This window comes from Anolis carolinensis, unplaced genomic scaffold, assembly GCF_035594765.1.
Source record: "Anolis carolinensis isolate JA03-04 unplaced genomic scaffold, rAnoCar3.1.pri scaffold_13, whole genome shotgun sequence".
Taxonomy (NCBI): Eukaryota; Metazoa; Chordata; class Lepidosauria; order Squamata; family Dactyloidae; genus Anolis; species Anolis carolinensis.
This window is the reverse complement of record NW_026943824.1, coordinates 15,651,839-15,677,969: the sequence shown is the minus strand read 5'-3', so window position 1 is coordinate 15,677,969 and position 26,131 is coordinate 15,651,839. Positions and strand designations below refer to the sequence as shown.

General features: G+C 39.0%; 1 protein-coding gene and 1 long non-coding RNA gene across 3 annotated transcripts in view; one reads left to right on the top strand and one right to left on the bottom strand.

Moving 5' to 3' along the window:
- LOC134294218 (uncharacterized) overlaps nucleotides 1-26,131 on the bottom strand; it is a 98,933-nt gene that overhangs the window by 23,730 nt on the left and 49,072 nt on the right. The window contains exon 3 of one of the 2 annotated variants that reach the window (XR_010001189.1): nucleotides 13,968-14,341. This is a non-coding gene — a long non-coding RNA (uncharacterized LOC134294218). Of the gene's footprint in view, nucleotides 1-13,967; nucleotides 14,342-23,904 lie in introns of those variants that run through there. The other variant, XR_010001188.1, reaches the window with a different exon arrangement.
- Nucleotides 1-26,131, top strand: part of LOC103281463 (ankyrin repeat and fibronectin type-III domain-containing protein 1) — a 292,661-nt gene that overhangs the window by 241,351 nt on the left and 25,179 nt on the right. Inside the window, exons 16-19 of the mRNA XM_062964550.1 lie at nucleotides 2,240-2,359; nucleotides 6,524-6,739; nucleotides 19,995-20,161; nucleotides 21,839-21,989. Coding sequence (XP_062820620.1) covers nucleotides 2,240-2,359; nucleotides 6,524-6,739; nucleotides 19,995-20,161; nucleotides 21,839-21,989 — 654 coding nt within the window. The remainder of the gene's footprint in view (nucleotides 1-2,239; nucleotides 2,360-6,523; nucleotides 6,740-19,994; nucleotides 20,162-21,838; nucleotides 21,990-26,131) is intronic.

The window sequence follows — 26,131 nt, the reverse complement described above, 5'->3', positions numbered from 1 at the left end:
GTTTTTCAGCCCTTTTTTAAGTCTGAAAAAGCCCCCCTCGGCTTATACTCGGGTGAGGATCTTGGTTGGCTTATATTTGGGTCTGCTTATACTCGAGAATATATGGTACATTTATTATTTTTCTCTATTATTATTGGTATTATTACTGTATATACTCAAGTATAAGCCTAGTTTTTCAGCCCTTTTTTAAGTCTGAAAAAGCCCCCCTCGGCTTATACTCGGGTGAGGATCTTGGTTGGCTTATATTTGGGTCTGCTTATACTCGAGAATATATGGTACGTTTATTATTTTTCTCTATTATTATTGGTATTATTACTGTATATACTCAAGTATAAGCCTAGTTTTTCAGCCCTTTTTTAAGACTGAAAAAGCCCCCCTTGGCTTATACTCGGGTGAGGATCTTGGTTGGCTTATATTTGGGTCTGCTTATACTCGAGAATATATGGTACATTTATTATTTTTCTCTATTATTATTGGTATTATTACTGTATATACTCAAGTATAAGCCTAGTTTTTCAGCCCTTTTTTAAGACTGAAAAAGCCCCCCTCGGCTTATACTCGGGTGAGGATCTTGGTTGGCTTATATTTGGGTCTGCTTATACTCGAGAATATATGGTACATTTATTATTTTTCTCTATTATTATTGGTATTATTACTGTATATACTCAAGTATAAGCCTAGTTTTTCAGCCCTTTTTTAAGTCTGAAAAAGCCCCCCTCGGCTTATACTCGGGTGAGGATCCTGGTTGGCTTATATTTGGGTCAGCTTATACTCGAGAATATATGGTACATTTATTATTTTTCTCTATTATTATTGGTATTATTACTGTATATACTCAAGTATAAGCCTAGTTTTTCAGCCCTTTTTTAAGTCTGAAAAAGCCCCCCTCGGCTTATACTCAGGTGAGGATCCTGGTTGGCTTATATTTGGGTCAGCTTATACTCGAGAATATATGGTACATTTATTTTTTTTCTCTATTATTATTGGTATTATTACATTTATTGTTTTTCTCTATTATTGTTGCTACTATTACATCTATTTTACGCTATTTCTTATTATTAATACATTTATTATTTCAATCTGTTCTTATTATTGTTTTATTATTTTACTCTATTTATTATTACTTGTATTATTTTCCTGTCTTTATTATTATTATTATTATTATTATTATTATTATTACATATATTATTTTACTCTATTTATTATTACTTGTATTATTTTCCTGTCTTTATTATTATTATTATTATTATTATTATTATTATTATTATTATTATTATTATTACATATATTATTTTACTCTATTATTATTAAAAGGATACATAAGCACATTGACATTGAAGAAGGTTAGAATAATTATTTAATCAGAGTTGGACAGTCTTATCTTAAATTACAGTTTGATGTAAATATTTAATAACATTTAAACTACTGATGCCTCAATTAATGCAATTTTATTGGTATCTCGGCTTATACTGGAGTCAATGTTTTCCCAGTTTTTTGTGGTAAAATTAGGTGACTCAGGTTATATTCGGGTTGGCTTATACTGGAGTATATACGGTAATAATACCAATAATAATAGAGAAAAATAATGAATGTACCATATATACTCGAGTTTAAGCCGACCAGGACCTTCACTCAAGTATAAGCCGAAGGGGGCTTTTTCAGTCCTAAAAAAGGGCTGAAAAACCCGGCTTATACTCAAGTATATACAGTATATATCCCAGTCCCTACAGATCCTACACTTCATGGTGAATTCTCCCCAAACCTCTCTCCCTTGTATGTTCAGTTGCTGTCTGCCGTAGGAAAGGGTTAAGGGAGAGGCAGTGGGCGGGGTTATGCAAATGGAAGAGAAAGGATGTGCTCACTGTAACCTGTAATGTCTTGGGATAGAATGACTTGGTGGCTCCTCAGCACTGGGAACTATAGCCTGTTTGTAGAGGCTGAAGACTGTCTGTGTGAACGGACACCTGTGTCACATACACACATACAGATTTTCACTTTTATTACGTGTATAAATATAGATGTTTCCTTTAACGCAGCAGATTAAAATGGAGAGGTATCCTCTGCTGGCCATGCCAAAACAAGACTTGCCAGCTATTTCTAGCCAAGAGTTATAAACAATTGTCAGCCTATTTCCTGCATTAATTTCAGAAGATGTGATTTTCGGGTAACTCAGATCTTGATGTACTGCAAACTATGGAGATTATATCCTCCAACAACCTGTATTGCAATGTTGGTGCAGGTGTCGTGCATGTGGGATGAAATCCTGTGGCTGCGGCAGTGTGTCACCGTTTCCCAGTCGTCTTGCTCCTGTGTTTTGCAAACACGCCTCAAGATGTTGCTGTCCATTTCAGAGATGCAGGTAAATCTATATATATAAACTAGCTGTGCCCGGCCACGCGTTGCTGTGGCTTTGTCTGGTGGTGTTGGTGAGAAATTGTTGAGGTAGTAGTGGTATTGAATGTCTGTTGTATGGTTGTCTTTATGTTTAGTATGCACACTGAAGTGGATTATACGGCAATGTGGAGTCAAGATAATCCAGTTCAAAGCAGATAATATAAGATTCTAAATGGGTTATATAGCTGTGTGGAAGAGCCTTGAGTCTACACTGCCATATAATCCAGTTAAAATCTGATAACCTGTGGAAGAGGCCTAAATGAGGCCTAACTGTGCCTGTCCCCTGGGCTGAGGAGGTCGCTAGGAGACCAAGTGGGCGGAGCTTAGCCTTCTAACTGGCAGCAATTGGATAAAAACAATTATTCCTCTCCCTCTAATTAGGAATTTATTTTTCTTTTCTTTTTGTTGTATCAACCTAGAGGTATGGATGAGGGGTTGTGATGTCAATTTTCGAGGTTGTGTGGTGTTTACTTTTGTTGTTTTGTCCGCTGCCATGATGCCATCACTCTTTTATATATATAGAAGAGTGATGGCATCAGGGCAGCGGACAAAACAACAAAACAACAGGCCCCCCAACCTCGAAATTTGACAACACAACCCATCATTCACGGCTCTAGGTTGATACAACAAAAAGAAAAGAAAAATAAAGTCCTAATTACAGGGAGAGGAATAATAGTTTTTATCCAATTGCTGCCAGTCAGAAGGCTAAGCTCCGCCCACTTGGTCTCCTAGCAACCTACTCAGCCCAGGGGACAGGCACAGTTAGGCCTCACTTAGGCCTCTTCCACAGATTATCAGATTTTAACTGGATTAGATGGCAGTGTAGACTCAAGGCCCTTCCACACAGCTATATAACCCATTTAGAATCTTCTATTATCTGCTTTGAACTGGATTATCTTGACTCCACACTGCCATATAATCCACTTCAGTGTGCATACTAAACATAAAGACTACCATACAACAGATATTCAATACCACCACTATCTCAACAATTTTTCACCAACACCACCAGAAAATGCCACAGCAACGCGTGGCTGGGCACAGCTAGTAATATATGTATTTTAAAATATATATTTTACTAGCTTGAGGACCCGGCGGTGCCCGGGTTATTAGTAGATGGCATTCAGTTGTTTGGGGATGTGAGGAAATATCACTTAAGTCTGGTCCAGATCCATCATCAGCTGGGTTCAGTGCTGTCTGTATAAGGGTGAACTACAACTCCCAGAGCCAAAGGGCAATCACCCCGAAACCCTGCCTGTATGTTCAGTTGGACATGATGAGGCAGTGTGGCAAGTTTGGTCCAGATCCGAAGTTGGCTGGGTTCAGTTATTTTACTCTATGATTACATTTATTATTTTACTGCATTATTATTATTATTATTATTACATTTATTATTTCACTCTATTATTATTAAAAGGATACATAAGCACATTTACATTGAAGAAGATGAAAATATTGATTTAATCAGAGTTGAACAGTCATATCTTAAATTACAGTTTGATGTAAAGATTCAAAAACATGTAAACTACCGATGCCTCAATTAATGTAATGTTAGTGGTATCTCGGCTTATACTGGAGTCAATGTTTTCCCAGGTTTTTTTGTGGTAAAATTAGGTGCCTCAGCTTATATTCAGGTCAGCTTATATATATCAAGTATATACGGTAAACATACCGTATATACTTGAGTATAAGCCGACCTGGATATAAGCCGAGGCACCTAATTTTACCACAAAAAAACTGGGAAAACATTGACTCCAGTATAAGCCGAGGGTGGTAAATTTCAGAAATAAAAATAGATATTAATAAAATTACATCAATTGAGGCATCAGTAGGATAAATGTTTTTGAATATTTACATCAAGCTCAAATTTAAGATAAGACTGTCCAACTCCGATCAAATCATTATTCTCATCTTCCTCAATGGAAATGTGCTCATGTATCCTTTTAATAATAATAGAGTAAAATAATATATGTAATAACCATAATAATAGAGTAAAATAATACAAGTGATAATAAATAGAGTAAAATAATAAATGCAATAATAATAATAATTATATCAGAGTGAAATAATAAATGTAAATAAAAATAGAGAAAATAAATATAATAGTAGCAACAATAATAGAGAAAAATAATAAATGTAATAATACAGTAGAGTCTCACTTATCCAAGTTAAACAGGCCAGCAGAACCTTGGATAAGCGAATATCTTGGATAATAAGGAGGGATTAAGGAAAAGCCTATTAAACATCAAATTAGGTTATGATTTTACAAATTAAGCACCAAAACATCATGTTATACAACAAATTTGACAGAAAAATAGTTCAGTATGCAGTAATGTTATGTTGTAATTACTGTATTTACAAATTATAATTATATTATTATTATTATTTATATCAGAATGAAATAATAAATGTATTATTAATAATAATAAAATAGAGTAAAATAAATGTAATAGTAGCAACAATAATAGAGAACAATAATACCAATAACAATAGAGAAAAATAATAAATGTACCATATATTCTCGAGTATAAGCTGACCCAAATATAAGCCCACCAGGACCCTCACCTGAGTATAAGCCGAGGGGGGCTTTTTCAGTCTTAAAAAGAGGGATGAAAAACTAGGCTTATACTCGAGTACAGTAGAGTCCCACTTATCCAACACTCACTTATCCAATGTTCTGGATTATCCAACACATTTTTGTAGTCAATGTTTTCAATATATCATATTTTGGTGTTAAATTCGTAAATACAGTAATTACTACATAGCATTACTACGTATTGAACTACTTTTTCTGTCAAATTTGTTGTATAATATAATGTTTTGGTGCTTAATTTGTGAAATCATAATCTAATTTGATGTTTAATAGGCTTTTCCTTAATCGCTCCTTATTAGCAAAGATATTAGCTTATCCAAGGTTCTGCCGGCCCGTTTAGCTTGGATAAGTGAGACTCTACTGTATTATGATCCTTTTGAATCAAAAAAATTCTCTTCGATGAGAAAAAGTACTGTATATACTTGAGTATAAGCCTAGTTTTTCAGCCCTTTTTTTAAGACTAAAAAGCCCCCCTCGGCTTATACTCGGGTGAGGGTCCTAGGTGCCTCGGCTTATATTCGGGTCGGCTAATACTCGAGTATATACGGTAAGCACCAAAACATCATGTCATACAACAAATTTGACAGAAAAAGTAGTTCAATATGCAGTAATGTATGTAGTAATTACTGTATTTGTGTTGCAGTGTATATGATTATTTATTGTATTGTTTAATTGTATTGTGATATGTTGTTTTATATTTTGCTATATTGTACTGTTCTGGGCATGGCTCCATGTAAGCCGCCCCGAGTCCCCGTTGGGGAGATGGTGGCGGGGTATAAATAAAGTTTTATTATTATTATTATTATTATTATTATTATTATTATTATTATTATTATTGTATTTACTAATTTAACACCAAAATATCATGATGTATTGAAAACATTGACTACAAAAATGCGTTGGATAATCCAGAACGTTGGATAAACAAGTGTTGGATAAGTGAGACTCTTCTGTAAATAGAAATTTTTTAGCAACAATTTTAATGAAAGGCTCTTGAACAATGGTGCAAAATATTCAGGAAGGATCAGCACTGTTGGGATGGTTGGAGCCCATTGCAACTGATTCCGAATGCCTGATACAGTAGAGTCTCACTTATCGAACACTCGCTTATCCAACGTTCTGGATTATCCAACCCATTTTTGTAGTCAATGTTTTCAATATATCATGATATTTTGGTGCTAAATTCATAAATACAGTAATTACTACATAGTATCACTGCGTATTGAACTACTTTTTCTGTCAAATTTGTTGTATAACATGATGTTTTGGTGCTTAATTTGTAAAATCATAAACCAATTTGATGTTTAATAGGCTTTTCCTTAATCCCTCCTTATTATCCAACATATTCGCTTATCCAATGTTCTGCCGGCCCGTTTATGTTGGATAAGTGAGACTCTACTGTATCTGAAGACATCAAACAGAGCAACGATATATACAGTAGCCTCTCTGGCTTCTCACAGAGAACAGAGGGAATAAAGAGTCATGCTCCATGTTGCATAAATGAGCCTCCTTTTCTTCTCTTTGTTTCCCTGGAAGGGCCTGCTGGGGATCCAGGACCTGGGGCAGGTCTTTTTTGAGCCCATCAAAGACAAGCAGGGCAACATCGTGATCGTCACCCTCAAGGAGGTGAAGACCAGCCAAACCTTTGAAAGTGTCCGCTGGGTCCCTCTCGCCAAGCTGCAGAACAACCGCAAGTCCCTCTCGTCCCCGGAAGAGCCCACCGCCCTGGATCTGCTGTGCATGACCATGCAGGTACCTGGCTCTCTCCAGTACTTTTATCACCTTCATAGAATCATAGAATCATAGAATAGTAGAGTTGGAAGAGACCACATGGGCCAACTAGTCCAACCCCCTGCTAAGAAGCAGGAAATCGCATTCAAAGCACCCCCGACAGATGGCCATCCAGCCTCTGCTTAAAAGCCTCCAAGGAAGGAGCCTCCACCACGGCCCCGGGGAGAGAGTTCCACTGTTGAACAGCCCTTCTCACAGTGAGGAAGTTCTTCCTGATCACATTGTTGGCTCATGTTTAACTTGTTGTCCACGAGGACTCCAAGGTCTTTTTGGACAACAAGTTAAACATGAGCCAACAATGTGATGCGGCTGCTAAAAAAGCCAACGGGATTCTGGCCTGCATCAATAGGGGAATAGCGTCTAGATCCAGGGAAGTTATGCTCCCCTCTATTCTGCCTTGGTCAGACCACACCTGGAATACTGTGTCCAATTTTGGGCACCACAGTTGAAGGGAGATGTTGACAAGCTGGAAAGCGTCCAGAGGAGGGCGACTAAAATGATGAAGGGTCTGGAGAACAAGCCCTATGAGGAGCGGCTTAAAGAGCTGGGCATGTTTAGCCTGCAGAAGAGAAGGCTGAGAGGAGACATGATAGCCATGTACAAATACGTGAAGGGGAGTCATAGGGAGGAGGGAGGGAGCTTGTTTTCTGCTGCCCTGCAGACTAGGACACAAGGGAACAATGGCTTCAAACTACAGGGAAGGAGATTCCACCTGAACATCAGGAAGAACTTCCTCACTGTGAGAAGGGCTGTTCATCAGTGGAACTCTCTCCCCGGGGCCGTGGTGGAGGCTCCTTCCTTGGAGGCTTTTAAGCAGAGGCTGGATGGCCATCTGTCGGGGGTGCTTTGAATGCGATTTCCTGCTTCTTAGCAGGGGGTTGGACTAGATGGCCCATGAGGTCTCTTCCAACTCTACTATTCTATGATTCTATGATTCTATGATGTTCAGGTGGAATCTCCTTCCCTGTAGTTTGAAGCCATTGTTCCGTGTCCTAGTCTGCAGGGCAGCAGAAAACAATCTTGCTCCCTCCTCCCTATGACTTCCCTTCATGTATTTGTACATGGCTATCATGTCTCCTCTCAGCCTTCTCTTCTGCAGGCTAAACATGCCCAGCTCTTTAAGCCGCTCCTCATAGGGCTTGTTCTCCAGACCCTTCATCACTCCCTTGAGCAGGGGGTCTCCAAACTAAGGCCCGGGGGCCACATACGGCCCATCGAAGCCCTTGATCCGGCCCCCATGACGGCGGCTCCCTCCTCCTCCGCCTTCCCTTTCTCCTCCCTCACCTTGCAAAGCTTTGCTTGTTTATAATGATATTTTTTATTATTATTTAATTAATAATTTACGAAGGGGTGCTTTGCCAGTGCTTTTGGTACACAAAGGCAGAAGGGGTTGGACTAAATGGCCCAAGGGATCTTTTCCAATCCTCTTTATTTTATTATGACACAGCAAACAAGATAGACATGCTGGATTTCGTTTCAAAAAACCACAAGTCGAACACTTCCCAAGTGTCTAGGACTGTATTATTATTATTATTATTATTATTATTATTATTATTATTATTATTATTATTATTTCACAGCAAACAAGATAGACATGCTGGATTTCGTTTCAAAAAACCACAAGTCGAACACTTCCCAAGTGTCTAGGACTGTATTATTATTATTATTATTATTATTATTATTATTATTATTATTTCACAGCAAACAAGATAGACATGCTGGATTTCGTTTCAAAAAACCACAAGTCGAACACTTCCCAAGTGTCTAGGACTGTATTATTATTATTATTATTATTATTATTATTATTATTATTATTATTTCACAGCAAACAAGATAGATATGCTGGATTTTGTTTTAAAAAACCACAAGTCGAACACTTCCCAAGTGTCTAGGACTGTATTATTATTATTATTATTATTATTATTTCACAGCAAACAAGATAGACATGCTGGATTTCGTTTCAAAAAACCACAAGTCGAACACTTCCCAAGTGTTTAGGACTGTATTATTATTATTATTATTATTATTATTATTATTATTATTATTTCACAGCAAACAAGATAGACATGCTGGATTTCGTTTCAAAAAACCACAAGTCGAACACTTCCCAAGTGTCTAGGACTGTATTATTATTATTATTATTATTATTATTATTATTATTATTATTATTTCACAGCAAACAAGATAGACATGCTGGATTTCGTTTCAAAAAACCACAAGTCGAACACTTCCCAAGTGTCTAGGACTGTATTATTATTATTATTATTATTATTATTATTATTTCACAGCAAACAAGATAGATATGCTGGATTTTGTTTTAAAAAACCACAAGTCGAACACTTCCCAAGTGTCTAGGACTGTATTATTATTATTATTATTATTATTATTATTATTATTTCACAGCAAACAAGATAGACATGCTGGATTTCGTTTCAAAAAACCACAAGTCGAGCACTTCCCAAGTGTCTAGGACTGTGTGATGTATTTTCGGATGATGCGTGCAGATCCCAGCAGGGTGGCCTTTTGCAGCTGGCAGATCGTAATTTTGTCAATGTCTATTGTTTCCAAATGCCGGCTGAGATCTTTTGGCACGGCACCCAGTGTGCCCATCACCACCGGGACCACCAGCACTGGTTTCTGCCAGAGTCTTTGAAGTTCAATCTTGAGGTCCTGATAGCGGCTGAGTTTTTCCTGTTGTTTTTCGTCAATGCGACTGTCACCTGGGATGGCAACATCAATTATCCAAACTTTGTTCTTTTCCACAACTGTGATGTCTGGTGTGTTGTGTTCCAGAACTTTGTCAGTCTGGATTCGGAAGTCCCACAGTATCTTTGCGTGCTCATTTTCCAAGACTTTTGCAGGTTTGTGATCCCACCAGTTCTTTGCTGCTGGGAGGTGGTACTTGAGGCATAAGTTCCAATGAATCATTTGGGCCACATAGTTGTGCCTCTGTTTGTAGTCTGTCTGTGCGATTTTCTTACAGCAGCTGAGGAGATGATCAATGGTTTCGTCGGTTTCCTTGCACAGTCTGCATTTTGGGTCATCAGCTGATTTTTCCATCTTGGCCTGAATTGCCTTTGTCCTGATGTCTTGCTCCTGGGCTGCAAGGATCAGGCCTTCTGTCTCCTTCTTCAGGGTCCCATTCGTGAGCCACAGCCAGGTCTTCTCCTTATCAGCTTTTCCTTCAATTTTGTCAAGGAACTTCTTCTTCTTCTTCTTCTTCTTCTTCTTCTTATTATTATTATTATTAGTATTATTGGCACAAAGACACAGTATAACACAGCAAACTATATATCACTAGCTGTGCCCGGCCACGCGTTGCTGTGGCGAAGTCTGGTGGTATGGGAAATAAACTATTGAGGAACTGGTGGTAGTTAAGGTAAAGGGTAAAGGTTTTCTTCTAACATTAAGTCCAGTTGTGTCCGACTACACACTGAAGTGGATTATATGGCAGTGTGGAGTCAAGATAATCAAAGCAGATAATCTAAGATTATAAATGGGTTCTATAGCTGTGTGGAAGGGCCTTGAGTCTACACTGCCATATAATCCAGTTCAAATCTGATAATCTGTATTTTATAGGCAGTAGGGAAGAGGCCTAAGTGAGGCCTACCTCTGCCTGTCCCCTGGGCTGAGTGGGTTGCTAGGTGACCAAATAGGCTGAGTTTAACCTTTTAACTGGCAGCAATTGGATAAAAACAACTATTCCTCTCCCTCTAATTAGGACTTTATTTTTCTTTTCTTTTTGTTGTATGAACGTAGAGGCATGGATGAGGGGTTGTGCTGCCAAGTTTAGTGTTTCTGGGATGTGTAGTTTTGTTGTTTTGTCCTAGGCCGAAATTTCATTACCCATATATATATATATATATATATATATATATATATATAGAGAGAGAGAGAGAGAGAGAGAGAGAGAGAGAGAGAGAGAGAGAGAGATGCTGGAATTCATATCACAAAATCACAAGTTGGACACTTCCCCAGTGTTTAGGACTGTGTGATGTATGATGATGATGATTAACAACATTGAGGCTGGGTGGCCATCTGTCAGGGGTGCTTTGCTTGTGCTTTTGGTGCACAAAGGTAGAAGGGGGTTGGACAAGATGGCCCAAGGTGTCTCTTCCAACCCTCTTTATTATTTTTTATTATGATTATGATTATTATTAACATTGAGGCTGTATTTCTTCCCGTTTGGTTTTTTTCAACTTCAAAATAAGAGATGTGCAGTCTGCATTGGAATTTGTTTATAGGGTTTGTTTTTTTTTCCAACTATAGTCCGGCCCTCCAACGGTCTGAGGGACCGTGAACTGGCCCCCTCTTTAAAAAGTTTGGGGACCCCTGCCCTTGAGCTATTGCTATTGGAAAGCAGAAGTCTTACTCCCTAAACAAGAACAGGTGAGGCTGGTTATCCATCACAGTTGTATTTTCTATTTATTTACAGTATTTATATTCCGCCCTTCTTTCTCACCCCGAAGGGGACTCAGGGCGGATCACAATTCACATATACATGGCAAACATTCAATGCCATTAGACATACAACACACATAGAAAGACACCGAGGCTATTTAGCATTTTCTAGCTTCTGGCTTCATGAGGGTGTGCTCGATTCTGGCCACAGGAGAAGCTGCTGCTTCATCATCCACTGTGACGCCAAGTCCTTGATGGAGTACTTCCTCATCTTTCGGCACGTACGCTGGTGGACATGTTTACAGTGACGTAAATTAGTTATATTAGTCTCCCCACATAAGTGGTCCCTAAATTTCCTACTTGACAGATGCAACTGTCTTTTGGGTTGCTTAGGTTAACAACGAGCTGGGGCTATTTAATGACTGGGCACTCCATCTGACCTGGGCTTCAAACTCATGACCTCTCGGTCAGTAGTGATTCAAGCCAGGGATTGGGATAAAAAATAGCATCACAGAGATTTTAATGCAATAAATGCTCCAGGGCACTGAACATGTTTTAATTGTTTTTAAATTATTGTTGTTGTATGCTTTTTTGGATGTATTTATTGCTGTGTTTGGATTTGTTTTTACTGTTGTATTTTTATATTGTTTGGGCATGGTCCCTTTGTAAGCCGTCCCGAGTCCCCTTGGGGAGATGGGGCAGGATATAAGAATAAAGTATTATTATAATATTACAGTAGAGTCTCACTTATCCAACATTCGCTTATCCAATGTTCTGGATTGTCCAACGTATTTTTGTAGTCAATATTTTCAATACATCATGATATTTTGGTGCTAAATTTGTAAATACAACAATTACTACATAGCATTGCTGCGTATTGAACTACTTTTTCTGTCAAATTTGTTGTATAACATGATGTTTTGGTGCTTAATTTGTAAAAGCATAGCCTAATTTGATGTTTAATAGGCTTTTCCTTAATCCCTCCTTATTATCCAACATATTCGATTATCCAACGTTCTGCCGGCCTGCTTATGCTGGATAAGTAAGACTCTACTGTATTAAGATCAATAAAACAAGGGGAAGGAGAGGAGGGTTTAGCAAAAACCAGCAGGTGGGATGGGGCACGTGGCAAAAAGGTTTGCGACTGAACGCAATTGAGCAATGACGGCTGCCTCCGATTTGGGGAAAACCATTGCTAAACAAAGTAGACAGTGATGCTTAAAAATAAAGCAATCATCTGTCAGTGCATGGCTGTCATGAATGTTGTTCCTTTGCACATTCCTGACTTTGCAAATGATGAAATTAAGGCGTGTTTGCGGGCCTCGAAGTTGAGCTCCTTCAACTGAAGCAAGACGAGTTGTGTGTTCACAATCTTATATTTGTTGCCTACCTTTCATTTGGAAAACACAAGATTGGCCATCAGATTGGAAAAAATCAATTTATATCCCCATACCAAAAAAGGGAAACGCTAAAGAATGCTCAAACTTCCGTACAGTGGCCCTTATTTCCAGGAAGGTAATGCTCAAGATCCTGCAAGGCAGACTCCAGCAAGACATGGAGCGAGAGTGGCCAGATGTCCAAGCTGGGTTCAGAAAAGGCAGAGAAACCAGAGACCAAATTGCCAATATCCGCTGGATAATGAAGCCGGGGAGTTTCAGAAAAACATCTACTTCTGCTTTATTGACTATTCTAAAGCCTTCGACTGTGTGGATCATAATAAACTATGGCATGTTCTTGGTGGTCTGGGGAGACCAAGTCCCCTTGTCTGTCTCCTGAGAAATCTGTATAAAGACCAAGTAGCCACAGTCAGAACAGACCACGGAACAGGAGACGGGTTCCAGATTGGGAAAGGAGTGCGGACATCAGGGCTGGATACTATCGCCCTCGCTATTCAACTTGTACGCAGAACACATCATGCGACATGCGGGATTTGAGGAATCCAAGGCCGGAGTTAAAATTGCTGGAAGAAACATGAACAACCTTAGATATGCAGATGATACCACTCTGATGGCCGAAAGCGAGGAAGAGCTGAGGAGCCTCCTCACCAAGGGGAAAGAAAGAAGAAAGTGCAAAAGCCGGGCTGCAGTTAAACGTCAAGAAAACCAAGATCATGGCAACCAGACCGATTGAGAACTGGCAAATAGAGGGAGAAAACGTGGAGGCAGTGACAGACTTTATATTTCTAGGCGCGAAGATCACTGCAGCCAGGAAATCAGAAGACATTTCTTTCTTGGGAGGAGAGCAATGGCCAACCTTGACAAAATAGTGAAGAGCAGAGACATCACACTGGCAATGAAGGTCCGCATAGTGAAAGCCATGGTATTCCCCATAGTAACCTATGGATGCGAGAGATGGACCATAAGGAAGGCTGAGCAAAGGAAGAGAGACGCTTTTGAAGGAAAACCCTGAGAGTGCCTTGGACCTTGGCAAGAAGACCCAACCAGTCCATCCTCCAGGAAATAATACCCAATGGCTGCTCACTGGAAGGAAGGATAGTAGAGGCAAAGATGAAGTATTTTGGCCACATCATGAGGAGACAGGAAAGCTTGGAAAAGATCATGATGCTGGGGAAAATGGAAGGAAAAAGGAAGAGCGAGATGGATGGACGGTATCCTTGAAGTGACTGGGGGCGATGACGGCCGACTGGGAGCTCTGGCCTGGACTGAAGAGTCGGAGACAACTAAACGACTGAGCAGCAGCATCTTTCATTCAGGCTGCGTGACACTGTGCAGGGAATAAAAGGCTAGTTGTCAGCCGTTGCCGGCTTCCCTACATCGGATTCACATACCTCTTTCTGTGCATTGATGCTTCTGGTTTGCAGGAGTGTCTGCTTCCTTCTGAGCCCAGCCTTCCCTCCTCTCCATGGCCCTTCTCCTTGTTCCTCGCTCCTTGGCTTCCTTTCAGCCAACCGAGTGTCTCCAGCAACAAAAGGCACTCAAGCACCTGTACAAGGGCCTATAGAAACTGCGCATTCAAAGCCATTGCCGGGATTAGCAAAGGCCAAGCCGCGAAAGGGCCAGTTCAAGGCTGCCTCTGTTCCTGGAGATTGCAGCATCCCGCCTGGAAACCGGACAACAACGGTCTCCTTTGTGAGGCTTCCGGTGCCTCCTGCCCGTGCCCGTCTGTCTCCTGGGGATTTTGCTCCTGGTTGGAACCGAGACCCTGCCGAAAAAAATAGATTTTAATGCAAGCTGCACAACGGAAACAGGGATCAGCTTGATCCGTTTCTTGCTTTTTTTCTTTTTATCCCACCCACTCTCTTCCACATCCCAAAAAAAGGAACCAAAAGTGTCATAGACAGAACGCCACCAAATAGAGTACAACACAGTTTATTAAAGTAACAGAACACAAAAATGCCCGTAGAAAACAAAGGACTAGGCAAACACTTGTCTTCAGTGTGAAAAGTAGCAGAAACAACTCCGTTTGAACTAAAACTGTTCGAAGGAATAAACCGGATTAAACAGGAGTTTAATCCGGATTAACTGAAAAGTGCTTACTTCAGCCTGGCAGTTTAAACAAACAAAAGTTGGTAAACAAAGGTCAAAATGAACATCAAAAGCTGGCAGCAGATTCCTCTCTGCTACCAAAAAGCTACAGATGAGTAACTCAGGCTGTTTTACTCCTCCGTGCAACGAGCGAAATCCGGGTCCAGGCACATCAATCAGGATCACGGCGGTCAGCAGGGTCCCAGTCCGGTCCGAGGTCGAAAGCCAAGTGCGGGCGTCTAAAGTTCCACGAGTTCCACCGATAGCCACAGAAGGGATAGTCCGAGGTCGTAGTCAGTCAGTCAGTCCAGCGTCAATCCAGAGTAGGTAATTAATGTCCGTCAAAAAGACGACGGAGGTCCAAGCTATCAAGATTAAACACAAGTTGCACAGAAAAACCCCACACAGTTCCTCCCGCCGTCTATGCCCAGTGTCCTTGGTAACTTACGTATCCAGCAACGAATCACACCCGTCTTCAGGAAGTTCCCCAACAAGAGCCCAAGCGTTCGTCCAGATTACCTTGCCCAACGCAATTAGCCATTGATCCTAAACCCCATTTTATCCCAGTTCACAACTCCTCATCGCTGTCAGCTGCTATCCTAATTCCAGGTGCCTCATCATTATCATCCTCATCAGAGCTAAAACACCTTTGACTACGCCCCACAGCATCCCCAGCTGCGGATCCCGCTCCATCCCTCCAGCCCGTCCATGGGTCTGATCCTGCAACCCGCCAGTCGCCTCCCACGCTATCATTGCCGGTGACACCCAAATCCTCCCTCACACGAGTCCACTCCATGTCATCCTCCTCTGAGCTAACCATCTCTTCCTCCATTCCCTCGGTAAAACCCTCAAAGGAGTCTTCATCTGTTGGTTCTGCAAATAAGTCCCGGAGCCGTTTCCTTTCACGCTCCTCAAAAGAGTCTGACTCTCGAGGAGTCTTACGACCCCGTCTCCCAGTACCGGAGCCAGAAGGCTCAACCATAACAAAAAGATAAAAGGAACATTTTAAAAAAAAACCTGCAAAAACTATCAGCGAAGATTACCATATATACTCGAGTATAAGCCGACCAAATATAAGCCGAGACACCTAATTTTACCACAAGAAAAAACCTGGGAAAACATTGACTCCAGTATAAGCCGAGAGTGGTAAATCTCAGAAATAAAAACAGATACAGTAGAGTCTCACTTATCCAACATAAACGGGCCCACTCTCTTACATCCCAAAAAGGAACCAAAAGATAAAAGGAACATTTAAAAAAAAACTGCAAAAACTATCAGCAAAGATTACCGTATATACTCGAGTATAAACCAACCAAATATAAGCCGAGACACCTAATTTTACCACAAGAAAAAACCTGGGAAAACATTGACTCCAGTATAAGCCGAGAGTGGTAAATCTCAGAAATAAAAACAGATACAGTAGAATCTCACTTATCCAACATAAACGGGCCCACTCTCTTACATCCCAAAAAGGAACCAAAAGATAAAAGGAACATTTTCAAAAAAACTGCAAAAACTATCAGCAAAGATTACCGTATATACTCGAGTATAAGCCCACCCGAATATAAGCCCAGGCACCTAATTTTAGCACAAAAAAACTGGGAAAACATTGACTCCAGTATAAGCCGAGAGTTAAATCTCAGAAATAAAAACAGATACAGTAGAGTCTCACTTATCCAACATAAACGGGCCCACTCTCTTACATCCCAAAAAGGAACCAAAAGATAAAAGGAACATTTTCAAAAAAAACTGAAAAACTATCAGCAAAGATTACCATATATACTCAAGTATAAGCCCACCCGAATATAAGCCCAGGCACCTAATTTTAGCACAAAAAAAAACTAGGAAAACATTGACTCCAGTATAAGCCGAGAGTTAAATCTCAGAAATAAAAACAGATACAGTAGAGTCTCACTTATCCAACATAAACGGGCCCACTCCCCCACATCCCAAAAAGGAACCAAAAGATAAAAGGAACATTTTCAAAAAAACTGCAAAAACTATCAGCAAAGATTACCGTATATACTCGAGTATAAGCTGACCCGAATATAAGCCGAGGCACCTAATTTTACCACAAAAAAACTGGCAAAAACATTGACTCCAGTATAATTTATTATTTATTTATTACAATATTTATATCCCACCCTTCTCACCCAACAGGGGACTCAGGGTGGCTTACAACAAAACACACATATAAAATTGTACAATGCACTATAAAACAGTTAAAAATTATCAACTTACATCGGACATTCATAAAACACATTCTAAAATACAGGCCGAGAGTGGTAAATCTCAGAAATAAAAACAGATACAGTAGAGTCTCACTTATCCAACATAAACATAAAAAGCCCCTCTCGGCTTATACTCAGGTGAGGGTCCTGGTTGGCTTATATATGGGTCAGTTTATACTTGAGAATATATGGTACATTTATTATTTTTCTCTGTTATTATTGGTATTACAGTAGAGTCTCACTTATCCAACACTCACTTATCCAAGCTTCTGGATTATCCAAGCCATTTTTGTAGTCAATGTTTTCAATATATCGTGATATTTTGGTGCTAAATTCATAAAAACAATAATTACAACATAACATAACTGCGTATTGAACTACTTTTTCTGTCAAATTTGTTGTAAAACATGATGTTTTGGTGCTTCATTTGTAAAATCATAACCTAATTTGATGTTTAATAGGCTTTTCCTTAATCTCTCCATATTATCCAAGATATTCGCTTATCCAAGCTTCTGCCGGCCCGTTTAGCTTGGATAAGTGAGACTCTACTGTAATAATAATAATAATAATAATAATAATAATAATAATAATAATAATAATAATAATAATAATAAATCACACAGTCCTAGACACTTGGGAAGTGTCCGACGTATGATCCGATACAACAGCCAGCAGAGTGTCTGCTGTGGACTCAACTTGTTGTGTTTCTAATAATAAATACAGGAAAATAATACATGTAGTAATAAATAGAGTAAAATAATAAATATAAAAATAAGATCAGAGTGAAATAATAAATGTAATAATAATAATAATAATAATAATAATAATAATAATAATAATAATAATAGAGTAAAATCACTGGTTTCTACCAGAGTCTTTGCAGTTCAATCTTGAGGTCCTGATAGCGGCTGAGTGTTTCCTGTTGTTTTTCGTCAATGCGACTGTCACCTGGGATGGCAACATCAATGATCCAAACCTTTTTCTTTTCCACAACTGTGATGTCTGGTGTATTATTATTATTTTATTATGACGCAGCAAACAAGATAGATATGCTGGATTTCATATCACAAAATCACAAGTCAAACACTTCCCAAGCGTCTAGGACTGTGTGATGTATTTTTGGATGATGCGTGCAGATCCCAGTAGGGTGGCCTTTTGCAGTTGGCAGATCATAATTTTGTCAGTCTATTGTTTCGAAATGCCGGCTGAGATCTTTTGGCACGGCACCCGTTGTTATTATTATTATTATTATTATTATTATTATTATTATTATTATATTATGACACAGCAAACAAGACAGATATGCTGGATTTCGTGCCACAAAATCACAAGTCAAACACTTCCCAAGTGTCTAGGACTATTGTTATCATTATTATTATTATTATTATTATTATTACTATTATTATTATTAATATTATTTTATTATGACGCAGCAAACAAGATAGACATGCTGGATTTCATATCACAAAATCACAAGTCGAACACTTCCCAAGCGTCTAGGACTGTGTGATGTATTTTCGGATGATGCGCGCAGATCCCAGTAGGGTGGCCTTTTGCAGTTGGCAGATCATAATTTTGCCAATGTCTATTGTTTCGAAATGCCGGCTGAGATCTTTTGGCACGGCACCCGTTATTATTATTATTATTATTATTATTATTATTATTATTATTATTATTATTATTATTATTTTATGACACAGCAAACAAGATAGATATGCTGGATTTCGTGCCACAAAATCACAAGTCGAACACTTCCCAAGTGTCTAGGACTATTATTATTATTATTATTATTATTATTATTATTATTATTATTATTATTATTATTTTATTATGACACAGCAAACAAGACAGATATGCTGGATTTCGTATCACAAAATCACAAGTCGAACACTTCCCAAGTGTCTAGGACTATTATTATTATTATTATTATTATTATTATTATTATTACTATTATTATTATTATTATTATTTTATTATGACACAGCAAACAAGACAGATATGCTGGATTTCGTGCCACAAAATCACAAGTCGAACACTTCCCTAGCGTCTAGGACTGTGTGATGTATTTTCAGATGATGCGTGCAGATCCCAGTAGGGTGGCCTTTTGCAGTTGGCAGATTGTGATTATTGTTATTATTATTATTATTATTATTATTATTATTATTATCAACACAACGATTTTGTATGGCACAGCAAACAAGATAGATATGCTGGATTTCGTTTCGCAAAACCACAAGTCGAACACTTCCCAAGTGTCTAGGACTGTGTGATGTGTTTTTTGATGATGTGTGCAGATCCCAGTAGGGTGGCCTTTTGCAGTTGGCAGATGGTGATTTTGTCAATGTCTATTGTTTCCAAATGCCGGCTGAGCTCTTTTGGCACGGCACCCCATGTGCCCATCACCACCGGGACCACCTGCACTGGTTTCTGCCAGAGTCTTTGAAGTTCAATCTTGAGGTCCTGATAGCGGCTGAGTGTTTCCTGTTGTTTTTCGTCAATGTGACTGTCACCTGGGATGGCAACATCAATGATCCAAACCTTGTTCTTTTCCACAACTGTGATGTCTGGTGTGTTGTGTTCCAGAACTTTGTCAGTCTGGATTCGGAAGTCCCACAGTATCTTTGCGTGCTCATTTTCCAATACTTTTGCAGGTTTGTGATCCCACCAGTTCTTTACTGCTGGGAGGTGGTACTTGAGGCATAAGTTCCAATGAATCATTTGGGCCACATAGTTGTGCCTCTGTTTGTAGTCTGTAATAATAATAATAATAATAATAATAATAATAATAATTATTATTATTATTATTATTATTATTATTATTATTATTATTATTATTATTATTATTATGTCTTTACAGTGTTACTGGTTTATTTATAGCTTGCTTTCTTGGGATTTTCCCCCCCTGTCCTTCCTTTCTTCTGCTTCTTTTTGAGGGCGTCACACTTGTTCCTTCTTGTTTGGACTCTCTTGTGCCAGATTTTAGTGAATGCAGCTTTGTTCCTTGGACTTCTCTTTGTTAAACGTGTAGTCTTTCTACAGCAAGGTTGACATTTGTATGGTAGAGAAGTGACATTTCTATTGGTGTGTTTCCTCCCTTAGGACAAGCTGGCTTATCACCAGCAAAGCGGCCAAGCCCTCCCCGCTGGCCTGTATTTGGGTTATTTGAAGCTCTGCAGTGCCGTCGACCAGATACGGGTTTTGGTGCCCGAACAGCGGCCAAACATCCTCTGCCACGTGAAGATACGAAGCAACCCAAACATCTCCAGGTAGAGATTTTAAACCAGGCCTGGTGTATATGGCCATGTTCCAGAAGCATTCTCTCCTGACATTTCGCCCACATCTATGGCAGGCATCCTCAGAGGTTGTGAGGTATATGGAGAAACTAAGCAAGGAAGGTTTATATATCTGAATGGAAAGAAGAACTCTATCTGTTGGAGGCCAGTGCGAATGTTATAATTAATCCCCTTGATTAGCATTAAATGGCCTTGCAATCTTCATGTCCTGGCCTGGGGGAATCCTTTGTTCAGAGTCGTTAGCTGCCCCTGATTGATTCATGTCTGGAATTCCTGTTTTCAGAATGTTTTTCCTTCTTTATTGTTCTGATTTATTGTTCTTGTTTTTAATTATGTTGGTGCTAATCCATGAAATATGTAGTATTTGAAGGGCATATCCTGACATCGATATTTGCAGCATTTTAATGTTTATTGATTTATATAGGGTTTTAATGGCATGTTTTATATTGTATTTGACGGTCTGGTTTTGTGTATTTGTTTGTTTGTCTTGCATGCGAAAGACCTATGGTCTAAGCATTAAATAAATTTGGAATTTGATTTTAGAGTTTTTTAATACTGGTATACCAGATTGTATATACTGTATATACTCGAGTATAAGATGAGCTTTTCAGACCTTTTTTAGGCTTATATTCGAGTGAGGGCCCTGGTTGACTTATATTCGGGTCGGCTTATACTCAAGCATATATTATTTACATTTATTATTTTTCTCTATTGTTATTTGTTATTTTACTCTATTAATTTGCATTATTACATTTATTATTGTACTCTATTATTATTGGTATTCCAATAGAGTCTCACTTATACAAGACTCGCTTATCCAATGTTCTGGATTATCCAGCGCATTTTTGTAGTCAATGTTTTCAATATATCGTGATATTTTGGAGTTAAATTCGTAAATACAGTAATTACTACATAGAATTAATGTGTATTGAACTACTTTTGCTGTCAAATTTGTTGTCTAACATGATGTTTTGGTGCTTAATTTGTAAAATCATAACCTAATTTGATGTTTAATAGGCTTTTCCTTAATCCCTCTTTATTATCCAAGATATTTGCTTATCCAAGTTTCTGCCAGCCCGTTTAGCTTGGATAAGTGAGACTCTACTGTATTACATTTGTTATTTTACTCTATTAATTTTTATTATTACATTCATTATTGTACTCTATTATTATTGTTACTACTATATTTATTTTACTCTATTTTTATAATTATTAATACATGTATTATTTCACTCTGATCTTATTATTATTACATTTATTATTTTGCTCTATTTATTATTACATTTGTTATTTTACTCTATTTTATTATTATTTTTACATTTATTATTTTACTCTATTATTATTACATTATTATGAATTTAGCACCAAAATATCACGATATATTGTAAACATTGACTACAAAAATGGCTTGGATAATCCAGAACCTTGGATAAGCGAATCTTGGATAAGTGAGACTCTATTATATTCAAAAGCACTTAACCTGCCGATGACTCAATTAATGTAATTTTATTGGTATCTATTTTTATTTCTGAAATTTACCACCCTCGGCTTATACTTGAGTCAATGTTTTCCCAGGTTTTTTTGTGATAAAATTAGGTGCCGCGGCTTATATTCGGGTCGGCTTATACTTATACTTGCCTTCTTTCCAAGGGAGGAATGGGAATGGCTGCAGAACCTGGCCAGCATGGAGGAGCCCGTTCCCAGCGAACGAGTCCCAGAGCCCACCCAGAATCCCTTGCTTCAAGAACTCCAAGCGGCCGTCAGAGAACTGGTGCAACTGGTCAACATCCCACTGCGTGAGGTAGAGACTCAATGGGGCTTTATGGGGTTGGGGTGGGGGGGGTGAAGCAATGCAGACCTGGTGCATGTACATGCACGGGTATGGGACTGCATTGCCATATTGGTTTTTCTCACAATTTTATGGCAGATTGTGAAAGGTATACAAGAGCTCTCCATGCAGTCATGCCGGCCACATGACCTTGGAGGTGTCTACGGACAACACCGGCTCTTTGGCTTAGAAATGGAGATGAGCACCAACCCCCAGAGTATGAGTAGATCAATAGGTACTGCTCCAGTGGGAAGGTAATGGCGCTCCATGGAGTCATGCCAGCCACATGACCTTGGAGGTGTCTATGGACAACGCCGGCTCTTTGGCTTAGAAATGGAGATGAGCCCCAACCCCCAGAGTGTGAGTAGATCAATAGGTACCGCTCCGGTGGGAAGGTAATGGCACTCCATGCAGTCATGCCTATGGCCACATGACCTTGGAGGTGTCTACGGACAACGCCGGCTCTTTGGCTTAGAAATGGAGATGAGCACCAACCCCCAGAGTGTGAGTAGATCAATAGGTACCGCTCCGGTGGGAAGGTAATGACACTCCATGCAGTCATGCCTATGGCCACATGACCTTGGAGGTGTCTACGGACAACGCCGGCTCTTTGGCTTAGAAATGGAGATGAGCACCAACCCCCAGAGTATGAGTAGATCAATAGGTACTGCTCCAGTGGGAAGGTAATGGCGCTCCATGGAGTCATGCCAGCCACATGACCTTGGAGGTGTCTATGGACAACACCGGCTCTTTGGCTTAGAAATGGAGATGAGCACCAACCCCCAGAGTGTGAGTAGATCAATAGGTACTGCTCCAGTGGGAAGGTAACGGTGCTCCATGCAGTCATGCCAGTGGCCACATGACCTTGGAGGTGTCTACGGACAACACCGGCTCTTTGGCTTAGAAATGGAGATGAGCACCAACCCCCAGAGTATGAGTAGATCAATAGGTACTGCTCTGGTGGGAAGGTAATGGTGCTCCATGCAGTCATGCCAGTGGCCACATGACCTTGGAAGTAAGTGTACAACGGAGGACCTTCTCACAGGAACACCAGAGACACTCCAAGTGGAAATTTAGTATCATGCCAAGTTTGAAACTTAGTTTGTGGTTTTTTATACATTGTGACTGCATTCTCAAATCACTCCTGACACAAAAAATAAATAAATCCCAATGTTTGAAACAATTTCTTTTTATAAATAAGAGTTACAATTCTTGCATCAACAGATCTCCAGTTTGTAACATTTGCATCCACTTTTGATACGATCTAAAGTTTTATAGATCCAGCCTTACCTCCCTAGTTCACTCAGTATGATTTATCTAGAGAAACCCATCCACTTGGGATGAATGTTTTGTAACGTTCTTAACATTTGGTTCTTGTTCTACATTAGAGAAAGGGCGATGGTTGTTGCCATGTGCCTTCGAGTCATTTGCAACTTCTGGTGATGTTAAGGCAGGGGTCCTCAAACTAAGGCCCGGGGGCCGGATGCGGCCCTCCAAGGCCATTTACCTGGCCCCCGCCCTCAGTTTTATAATATAATATTTTATATCAGTTTTAATAATATAATATATTGTATATACATATAATATTGATAATAATCTTATGTTATACAATATAATACTAATAGTAATACCATATAATAATATTAATTATATGTTATATATTACATATTATATAATAGTACTAGCTGTGCCCGGCCACACGTTGCTGTGGCGTTGTCTGGTGGTGTTGGTGAGAAATTGTTGCGGTAGTGGTGGATGGCCATCTGTCAGAAGTGCTTGGATTGTGTCCTCCTGCATGGTAGAAGGAAGTTGATGTGGATGATCCTTAGGGGTCACTCCAAACCTTAGGATTGTATGATGATGATATTATTATTATTATTATTATTATTATTATTATTATTATTATTATTATTATTATTATTATTAGTACAGTAGAGTCTCACTTATCCAAGCCTCGCTTATCCAAGCCTCTGGATTATCCAAGCCATTTTTGTAGTCAATATTTTCAATATATCGTGATATTTTGGTGCTAAATTCGTAAATACAGTAATTACAACATAACATTACTGCGTATTGAACTACTTTTTCTGTCAAACATGTTTTGGTGCTTAATTTGTAAAATCATAACCTAATTTGATGTTCAATAGGCTTTTCCTTAATCCCTCCTTATTATCCAAGATATTCGCTTATCCAAGCTTCTGCTGGCCCGTTTAGCTTGGATAAGTGAGACTCTACTGTATTAGTATTGAGAGGCTGGGTGACCGTCTGTTGGGAGTGCTTGGCTTGTGTCCTGCATGGCAGAATTGGGTTATACAATTTGTTGTATAACATGATGTTTGGTGCTTAATTTGTATAATCATTACCTAATTTGATGTTTAATAGGCTTTTTCTGAATCCCTTCTTATTATCCAACATATTCACTTATCCAACGTTCTGCCGGCCTGTTTATGTTGGATAAGTGAGACTCTACTGTATATTTATAATCTTATATTATCTGCTTAGAACTGGATTATATGAGGCCCCTTCTTCACAGCTATATAAAATGCACACTGAAGTGGATTATATGGCAGTGTGGAGTCAAGATAATCCAGTGCAAAGCAGATAATATAAGATTATAAATGGGTTATATAGCTGTGTGGAAGGGCCTTGAGTCTACACTGCCATCTAATCCAGTGCAAATTAGATAATCTGTGGAAGAAGTCTAAGTGAGGCCTAAATCGGCCTGTCCCCTAACTGAAAGGGACAGTTGCTAGGCAACCAAGTGGGCAGAGATTAGCCCTCTAAACTGGCAGCAATTGGATAAAAAAATTATTGCTCTCCCTCTAATTAGGACTTTATTTTTCTTTTCTTTTTGTTGTATCAACCTTGAGGCGTGGATGATGGGTTGTGTTGTCAAATTTTGAGGTTGGGGGGCCTGTACTTTTGTTGTTTTGTGAATCGCCGTGATGCCATCACTCTTTTATATATATAGATAGTGGTATAGTTCAATATAGTAATATATAATGCTAATATTGTGTTATGCTAATAATATAATATATTGTATGTACATACAGCTGCTCTGAGTCCCCTTCGGGGTGAGAAGGGTGGGATATAAATGTAGTAAATAAATGCAGTAAATAAATAAATAATTTTAGACTTAGGCTCGGCCAAAGTCTGACATGACTTGAAGGCACACAACAACAACAATCCTAATTAACTTGACTATCTCATTGGCCAGAAGCAGGCCCACACTTTCCATTGAAATCCTAATAGGTTTATGTTGGTTAACATTGTTTTCATTTTTAAATATTGTATTGTTCTTTCGTTGTTGTTGTTGTTGCACTACAAATAAGACATGTGCAGTATGCATAGGAATTTGTTTGTATTTTTTTTCAAATGATAATTCAGCCCCTCAACAGTCTGAAGGATTGTGGACCGGCCCTCTGCTTAAAAAGTTTGGGGACCCCTGTGTTAAGGGAATGGTTTATTAGGAAGAAAAGCAACAGAAGTGACAGTGAAGATCAATGTTCCTGCTCACCCCTCCCAACAGAATATTGATTTACTCAGTAGAGTAAAAATCCCTTTACATTCAGGGTTGATTTGCTAGAATCAAGTGACAAGGCCTTTTATAGTGAACAAGCTTTGCCCGGCCACGCGTTGCTGTGGCTTATGCTTTCAGAGTGTTGCTCTTTATTTACTGTCCTGATTTTAGAGATTATATTGTTCTGTATTATTATTAATCGCTTTAAATGCGGTTTCCTGCTTCTTGGCAGAATGGGGTTGGACTGGATGGCCCATGAGGTCTCTTCCAACTCTACTATTCTATGATTCTATATCACAGTAATTATTACATATTATATTTATAATCTTATATTATCTGCTTATCAGCTTCTTCACAGCTGTATAAAATGCACACTGAAGTGGATCATATGGCAGTGTAGAGTCCAGATAATCCAGTGCAAAGAAGATAATATAAGATTATAAATGGGTTATATAGCTGTGTGGAAGGGCCTCGAGTCTACCCTGCCATATAATCCAGTGCAAATTAGATAATCTGTGGAAGAGGCTGAGGCCTAAGTCTGCCTGTCCCCTGGGCTGAGTTGGTTGCTAGGAGACCAAGTGAGCAGAGATTAGTC